Below are 9,920 nucleotides of genomic sequence, written 5' to 3' on the forward strand. Positions count from 1 at the left end.
CACACATCATCAGCCCACCTATCACTGGTCATTGCTTGCAGATAGCTATTTTCACAATATATCGCTAAACTAACAAATTGAATAGTTGTTTTATCAGATTTTGATGAAATTTTCAGCGTTTTGCCCATTTATACTACACATGTATGTATCATAATATATATTCAGATGTAACTGTTTTTAGGCTGGTGTACACATTTTAAAATGTTTTTTTTTTCTGATAGTTTTATCACTTTGATGCCTCACATTATGAATCAGTTTATTTTTTATGTCAATGAATATAACTATAAATGTATTATCTATAGATGACAAAGATTCGTATTGTAAATGCTTGTTATGAATGTATGGTAATTACCTGTATTATCTTTTATTTAGTTGGAAAGAAAACTGAATTTGAATACGAAAAAATGATGCTAAATGCACAGTTAAAAATAATATAAACAACGCTGTTTACTATTTGAATTGCACAGCAGTTGTTTAAACATTTTAAACAAGTGCTTAAAATCTTAAACAACAAAGTTTGAATTCAAATATTCAATGATCAATAATTATTCAATAATATTTCATCATAGTTGTTGTATTTTGAATGTTTGTTATAAATGTATGAAAATTACCTGCATTATCCTTTGTTTAGTTGAAAAGAAAACTGAATTTGAATTTGAATTTGAAAAAAATATGCTACATGCACTGTTAAAAATAATTTAAACAGCGCTGTTTACTATGTGAATCGCACAGTAGTTTTTTCAACATTTTAAACAAGTGTTCAAAATCTTAAACAACACTGAATATTAAATTCAAATATTCAATTATCAACAATTAAAGCATAGTTGGTTAAGATTTTGAACACATGTTTAAACTGTTTAAACAACAGCTGTGCGATTGACATAGTAAATTAACAGCGTTGTGTAAATTATTTTAACAATGTGTTGAGACATTGTAGTAGGTGCACGGTTGAGATAATCTGGATTACAGTGATACCTTGACGAAATATAAGTTATCACCACAAGCAAAGGCGAGCATGTCTGGGGAAAGGGAGACCAAGTAACACCAATAATCTAATTCCATATTAAGTGTATTGAACTCAACTCTTTCCCTCAGGTTCAGACCATCAAGATCATAGAGCCTGATCACTACGCTACTATTATCCACATCATCACTCGCTACATACACCCTGTCCTGCTCATTCACGGCAGCATACAGGTAGACACCCCGTGGAGCTTGTAGAGACTCACCAGCATTCCCATCCCTGTCATAGACCGTCACTACGCTTGGATTGGCATCACATGAATTCGTGACGATCAAACCCGTCCTGGTAGTAGATGCCTGATCCGCCCTGTGCTTTGTTTGAACAGTGTGTTTAAGAGTGGATCCTGTCGGATCATAGATATAGACTTGTCTTGTATAGTTAGTAATGATGATTTCATCTGATTGACTTCTGTTAAGTCTGAAATCATTAGGACCGTCTCTCACGTGGATTGTTGCTTTCTTGGAGCCAAGGGGGGAATACATGTACGCTTCATTAGTATCGTTTATCGATACGCATAAAGATCCGTCTTGTTGATAGACAAGATCATTATATTTCCCGTCATTGGGTATGTTACTATACTGCTGCTTACCACCATTTGAATCAATGATATCAATACCTCGTGCAGTCGACCCATATGCGATACCCACACTGTCGTGTGAGTAGCGTGTCATTCCGGACACATATGACCGCAGATGTACACACTGAATGACTTCTATCTTGGGGTCTGATCCTGAGATGCTCCCGAGGTCAAGACGAGTATCATCTGCTGGCTTGAACCTCTTCTCCTGTGATTTCTTCTTTATGGCTGCCGTAGAAGAATGATCAGTATATTCTGCGATGCTCCCGAGGTCAAGACGAGTATCATCTGCTGGCTTGAATCTCTTCCCCTTTGCTTTCTTTGTAATTGCTGACGCAGAAGTGTGATCGGTAGCCTCCTTCAGCATATCATCGAGTTCCTCACAGAGCAAGATATGAGCAGATAGAGTGTCTGTCTCAAGATGACCTAGTCTGTCATTATCTACCAATGTTATTGAACTACAAATACTCTTGATCCTCTGACGATCTTTTGACTTCAAGACGTTGAGGTCGTCATCAAAACTATGCTTTAAGGCATTTATTTGGTCGGTGAGATTTCGAAGATTTTCTTCCAGCTCCTTGGCCTTGATGGTGTAAGCCTGCCTGACATCATCTAGTAGTGTCTGCACTGCAGTGTGTACCTCATGACGTTGTATTTCTATGTTTTGAATGTTCTTTTCCAGCTCTGTTTTCTTGTCAGCACATCGTTGGGCAAGGTCTTCCACCTAAGGAATGAAAGTTTGAATAGTACAAACAACGGTTTAGATCTGCAAATATTCCTTAAATGTGAAAATAACAAACTATTTAAAAAGATAACTACTGCAGAATGACACGCGATAATCAGTAAAAGAAACCCCATATTTACACAATTTCATGTCATTGCTACAATAATTTTAAAGAAAATCGTGGCTGACATTCAACAAAAATAATGGGAAGAAATGCATTATATGCAACAGTATTAACAATATTGATGATGGTACGTTACATAAGCTAATTATCAGATACAATACATTTTTGATTGATTGATAACGAATTTATTTCATTTCAAAATTTCAACAAAATTACAAAGTAGAGCGAATTGTAATATAACGTAATTAAATGAAATGGAAACCTTCTGAAAAGCACAGCTCGTTAAAGGTTTTTTTTTTACATATTGATACAAGATACAAATTTCAAAGTCTATCTAATACACAGATCATCATATCTTTCTTGTAAAAATTACATATAAATCCTTGTGAATTATTAGTTTTTTATCATATTCTCCCATAGCAAGTAAAAGGTAAACAAGGCTGAATAATATTACAAGAAAGTGAAAAGGACACACGAAAGAAAGCATTACAAGAACAGGAAATACAGGTAACAGAACGGTACAAGAACAAGGCACGGCAAAAATTATAAAAGAACAAGACATAACAAAAACTATACAAGAACTGACAAAATATAGCAAAAACAATAAAACAAAGGACAAAAAAAGAGTTAAAAAAAAAAAAAGCTGCACGGGTAGATAGAATGAAGAGACAGAGACGGGAAATGAAGTGAAATAAAGAGAGGAAGAAGGGAGAGAGTGGGGAAAGGAGAATAAGAAAGAATAGGAAATCCTCAAAATATCCTACTGATACTAAATTTTAGGGGTGTTATGATTATTAAAGGGATTTTGTTTTATGCTATATGAATTGTAGGCTTATTTCGTAAAGCTTGTGAAAGTGAGTTCCATGGTTTCATGCCAGAAGATATGACAAGTTTGTTTGGAAATAATGTCATTGTTCAAGATAAATGGAAAATTCCAGCAGATCTATCGTAGAGTAGTGATGAATATTTACATTTCTTGTAACATTTTAGTAAATTTTTAATATATTTATCAATATTATAGTATCCAAATGTTGTGATTTGTTCAATCTTTTAATTTTGTCATTATTATATTCATCATCATCACTTATTGTTTTTATTACCCTTATATTTCAAATCAACATTTCTATCTTTAATACCACTAGGTATATGGTATACAATTTGTTTTTGTTTGATGGAAGTGAAATAAATAAATTTGAATTGAATTGAATTGAATTTGAATAGGTATACTAAAGGTCACGTCCACCCCAGAAAAATTATGATTGAATAAATAAATCAAACTAGCATCTGAAAATTTCATCAAAATTGGATGTAATATGAATTGAATTGAATTTATTGGAACTTCACTGGCAATTGCCAATATTTTGTTCGAAACAAGAAGTAGAAAATGATACAATACAAATATACAATGCAAGGAATATAAGCAAATAAACAAAAACAAAATAGTATTTTGTAAAAAGAAAAAAAAAGAAAAAAAAGAGAAACAACTTATATATACAGATATACACAATAAACATAGGAATCATTTGGATAGATAATTGACAATGGATATAGAGACTGATATCCAAGAAAAGATAAAGAAACATAAAGAAAGTGAGAGAGGAGAGGGAAATAAAGATGAAAGAAGTTCGAAAATGGAGAGAGCGGGAAAGAGAGGAAGAATGAGAAGAATGGCATTACATGTAAACTCATTGTGTAAAAATATTGCGAATATATTACTTTAAAGTGTTTGCCGGTTGATATTTTTGTACTCAGAAATCCCCCCTTATAGCAATTATGTTTTGGATAAAAGAACAAAACAATTTAATCAAGGCTTCCGTATAATTAAAACAAATATGAGAAAGCTGTGACATTTTAAAATTTCGCGTATTTTTCACAAAACAGTGATATGCACAACTCAGTGACATGCAAATGAGACAGTCGATGCTGTCCCTCACTATTTATTTCGGTTTTTTCTTTATTGTTTTAATTATACAATATTTATAGTTTACAGATTTAACAATAAGGACCAACTTGACTGAACTATATAGTATTAAAACAATACTTATTCTACATGGCCGGGAGTTGTATGATGTATCAGTCTCCTCGTTTGCATACCGACCAGGATGTGCATAAAAAACTGTTTTGTGAAATCAACCGAAATCTAAAATGTCATAACTTTCTTATTTATATCCGATTTCGATGAAATTTTTAGTGTTATGCTTGTCATTTGGATGTTACTCTTTTTATTCAAATCAACTTTATGTTGGGGTAGACTTGTCCTTAAATATTGTTAATGTTATTTACATACATGATCATTCCTATTCTTCTCAAAGTCATTTTCAGCTCTCTTCATTATCATCATCATCATCAATATTCAATTTCATTGTTCTTCTATACAGGTGAGGTTCCATGGGAGCCAAACTTTGGTACAAGATACAAAGTTCAAAGTCTATCTAATACACAGATCATCATATCTTTCTTGTAAAAATTACATATAAATCCTTGTAAATTGTTAGTTTTTTATCATATTCTCCCATAGCAAGTAAAAGATAAACAAGGCTGAATAATATTACAAGAAAGTGAAAAGGACACACGAAAGAAAGCATTACAAGAACAGGAAATACAGGTAATAGAACGGTACAAGAACAAGGCACGGCAAAAATTATGAAAGAACAAGACATAACAAAAACTATACAAGAACTGACAAAATATAGCAAAAACAATAAAACAAAGGACAAAAAAAGAGTTAAAAAAAAAAAAAAAAGCTGCACGGGTAGATAGAATGAAGAGACAGAGACGGGAAATGAAGTGAAATAAAGAGAGGAAGAAGGGAGAGAGTGGGGAAAGGAGAATAAGAAAGAATAGGAAATCCTCAAAATATCCTACTGATACTAAATTTTAGGGGTGTTATGATTATTAAAGGGATTTTGTTTTATGCTATATGAATTGTAGGCTTATTTCGTAAAGCTTGTGAAAGTGAGTTCCATGGTTTCATGCCAGAAGATATGACAAGTTTGTTTGGAAATAATGTCATTGTTCAAGATAAATGGAAAATTCCAGCAGATCTATCGTAGAGTAGTGATGAATATTTACATTTCTTGTAACATTTTAGTAAATTTTTAATATATTTATCAATATTATAGTATCCAAATGTTGTGATTTGTTCAATCTTTTAATTTTGTCATTATTATATTCATCATCATCACTTATTGTTTTTATTACCCTTATATTTCAAATCAACATTTCTATCTTTAATACCACTAGGTATATGGTATACAATTTGTTTTTGTTTGATGGAAGTGAAATAAATAAATTTGAATTGAATTGAATTGAATTTGAATAGGTATACTAAAGGTCACGTCCACCCCAGAAAAATTATGATTGAATAAATAAATCAAACTAGCATCTGAAAATTTCATCAAAATTGGATGTAATATGAATTGAATTGAATTTATTGGAACTTCACTGGCAATTGCCAATATTTTGTTCGAAACAAGAAGTAGAAAATGATACAATACAAATATACAATGCAAGGAATATAAGCAAATAAACAAAAACAAAATAGTATTTTGTAAAAAGAAAAAAAAAGAAAAAAAAGAGAAACAACTTATATATACAGATATACACAATAAACATAGGAATCATTTGGATAGATAATTGACAATGGATATAGAGACTGATATCCAAGAAAAGATAAAGAAACATAAAGAAAGTGAGAGAGGAGAGGGAAATAAAGATGAAAGAAGTTCGAAAATGGAGAGAGCGGGAAAGAGAGGAAGAATGAGAAGAATGGCATTACATGTAAACTCATTGTGTAAAAATATTGCGAATATATTACTTTAAAGTGTTTGCCGGTTGATATTTTTGTACTCAGAAATCCCCCCTTATAGCAATTATGTTTTGGATAAAAGAACAAAACAATTTAATCAAGGCTTCCGTATAATTAAAACAAATATGAGAAAGCTGTGACATTTTAAAATTTCGCGTATTTTTCACAAAACAGTGATATGCACAACTCAGTGACATGCAAATGAGACAGTCGATGCTGTCCCTCACTATTTATTTCGGTTTTTTCTTTATTGTTTTAATTATACAATATTTATAGTTTACAGATTTGACAATAAGGACCAACTTGACTGAACTATATAGTATTAAAACAATACTTATTCTACATGGCCGGGAGGTGTATGATGTATCAGTCTCCTCGTTTGCATACCGACCAGGATGTGCATAAAAAACTGTTTTGTGAAATCAACCGAAATCTAAAATGTCATAACTTTCTTATTTATATCCGATTTCGATGAAATTTTTAGTGTTATGCTTGTCATTTGGATTTTACTCTTTTTATTCAAATCAACTTTATGTTGGGGTAGACTTGTCCTTAAATATTGTTAATGTTATTTACATGCATGATCATTCCTATTCTTCTCAAAGTCATTTTCAGCTCTCTTCATTATCATCATCATCATCAATATTCAATTTCATTGTTCTTCTATACAGGTGAGGTTCCATGGGAGCCAAATTTCGGGTGCCGCCTTGTTCCCCCTCCCCTCCCCCCCCCCCCTCCTCATCCCCCTCCTCCCATCCCCACCCCTCACCGATCGAGGCGTGTTTTTTTTTCTCATCATTTTTTTTATCATTGGTATTAATAGTATTTTCAGTGTCAACATTCAATTCAGATTTCTTTTCCACACTATGATCTATTAAATAAATAAAATTACCTTCCGTCGCAACTCTTGTTCAAAGTCAACCCGGTTCTTGATTTCATGAGCTTTATGACCAACAAGTACACACTTGTGACAGACTTGGACCTTACAATCCTCACAATACATATCCTTGTTCTCAAGTTTGTGGATGGAGCACTTCTCGAATAAATGACCAATGCTGACCTTCCCTTCGATGACATCATCCATGGATACAATCTCATGATCTTCAAAGACTGACAGATATTGATGACAATGCAAACATTTATCACATATGTAGTTATTACATGTTCTGCAGAATGAGACAGCATCTCCTTGAAGCTTGCAACCAGAACATTTTTGTCGCATCTCGAGGACAGCGTTCATCCCACCACACTTGACGTGGTAATCGTCTACGCATCCGTTGATGGAGACATTGAGGCGGAGATCATCGACACGGTTGGCAGACAACTTGGTGATCTCCCTGCATAGAGGACAGACCATGTGATCAAGGTCCTGGTGGGTTAGATCGTATTTATTGAGGCATCGCCTACAAAATGTGTGTCCACATGAAGTCAGGATTGTCGCCTCGACAAATATATCAAGGCATAATGGACATATCAGGTTCGGTGAAGAGCTTGAAGCTTTCTCTGATCCACACTTCTCAGCCATCGCTAAATAAAGATATCTAATTAAATTCCAACCACAACAACTATGACATTACAACGAAGCCAACCGTGCATTGCTATACAAATTACTCGTAGAGGTACAAAGCACACTATTTTGAATTGAAGCATGGAGCTATAACGTCTATTAATAGAACTGGGTATTCCCACCTACCTTTACAGCGTTATGTATGTATAATTCCATCGAAAGAGGGAGATTTTTTTTTTCATTCGGCTTATAAACATTTAATGATCCAAAGCCTCGTACCGGGGCCTCGTATGACTTTTTGATTACAAACAATGGTAAAAGCACACTATTGTGCAGTAGAAACTTCCTATAAATAGAACTGGGTATAATAATTATATTAATAGCCTGTGTGGTGCTGGCTCCATGTGACTACCTGATAACTATGTCATCAGAATTGTTCTTCCACTCCGGGCTTCCACTACAAACTCTTGTCAGTTTTCTTCATTACAAAGGTTGATTAGCCAGAATGTAGATATTCCTATTTTCAATTGGTTATCTAAATATTCGAGATGTATCGATCCATGCTGGCCTTGGCATTGTTTGACTGAAGCAACACAGCCAAAAAGCTGTTTAAAACCTATACCACGCTGTTCGCTACATTAAGTTAAAAGTAGTCAGTGTTTAAACGTTTAAAGTCTTAAATAACATTAATAAATCAAGCATGTTTCTTTATCATACAATGAGTAATTAATAAGCAATATTGCAAAAAAAATCTTCATATGATTCTCTATTGCCTTACACCTCGAACTGGTATCAACTGTTTGTACTAATAATTTTGGGACGAAAGTGAAAAAACGATCGTTCTGATTAGAAATTGATATCGTACAATATATATATATAGACTAGCGCTAGTGCAAAACTCAATAGCAGTGCATTATTTTGCATTAGTTTAGTTCTTGAATTCAGACCCCTTTTGAACAGATGTTCTGTTTGTCCTTACATCTCAATGCACCAAATATCTGAATGCAGATGCTAAACAAGCCGAAGGGTGGCGGTGGAGGGTGTTGAATGTTGGTGTGCAGTGGCGTAACTACGGGGGGGGCATGGGGGGCACGTGCCCCCCCCCCCCCCCCAATCGGCTGGCAAAAAAAAAAAAAAAAAAAAAAAAAACGGGGAAAAGGAGAAAAAGAGGGAGAAAGGGAAAGAAACGTAATGGGAAAGAAGAAATTATTGTTAATTATAATGTTATATTATATTATGATTATCTTATGTTATATTACATAAATAAATTATAACTTTATGAAACATAATTTGCACAGGGCCTAGTCTTCATTGTTCCTGGTGCTCGCATTGTCTGTTTAACAATATATATAATCTTCTTGTACTAAAACCTCCCGTTTTCAAGTCAATATACACCAAATATATTTTCTTAGACTTCGAATTATTATTGTTTTATGTAGTGACATATACTTTTTTTTCATGACTACTTAAAGTGATTGCCCGATTTTAAGGTCTTAATATAAACCATTTCCTGTCCGTACTTACGTTCGCATTCGTGTATTGGTGAGATATGTCTGTTCTTCATGAATTTTCTAAAATCAGTCCTTAAAATGTCCCTTTTTCTGATCTGAATGTAAAAAATTTCAGCTTGCGCTTCGCGCTCGCATCATTTGGTTAGTGAAATACGCATGGTCATCGTGAGTTCCTAAAAGCAGGCCTTCGAATGCCCCTCTTCAGGTCTGAATTTCCTAAATTTTCAGCTCGCGCTTCGCGCTCGCAATATTTGATTTCTGCGATGCGTATGATAATCATGATAACAATGACTACAAAAAGTGATTCATGTGTTTAGATGTAATTCTAACAAAATCAGCATTCGCTTGGCACTCGCATTAGATGACTATGGTGAGATATCTGTACTCTTAATGGAATCCTTTAAAAAAATAAATAGTCCTTATCCCTCTTTTGGGTCAATATATACAAAAATTTCAGCTCGCGCTTCGCGCTCGCATCATTTGGTTAGTGAACTACGTATGATTTACGTGAATTCCTACAAACAAGCCTTGAAATATCCCTCTTCAGGTCTGACTTTCCTAAATTTTCAGCTCGTGCTTCGCGCTCGCAATATTTGATTAGTGAGATGCGTATGTTAATCATGATTACAATGACTACAAGTGCTT

General features: G+C 33.7%; 1 protein-coding gene across 1 annotated transcript; it reads right to left on the bottom strand.

The window, feature by feature from the left end:
- Window positions 1–214: 214 nt before the first annotated feature.
- LOC129275617 (uncharacterized) lies at window positions 215–7,872 on the bottom strand. The gene is made up of 2 exons (XM_064109781.1): window positions 7,150–7,872; window positions 215–2,325 (listed from the first exon to the last, which is right to left on the bottom strand). Exons 1-2 carry the CDS (start codon window positions 7,780–7,782, stop codon window positions 964–966), a joined length of 1,995 nt encoding a protein of 664 aa, XP_063965851.1. The 5' UTR covers window positions 7,783–7,872; the 3' UTR covers window positions 215–963.
- Window positions 7,873–9,920: the final 2,048 nt, after the last annotated feature.

Source organism: Lytechinus pictus, chromosome 14 (assembly GCF_037042905.1).
Source record: "Lytechinus pictus isolate F3 Inbred chromosome 14, Lp3.0, whole genome shotgun sequence".
Taxonomy (NCBI): Eukaryota; Metazoa; Echinodermata; class Echinoidea; order Temnopleuroida; family Toxopneustidae; genus Lytechinus; species Lytechinus pictus.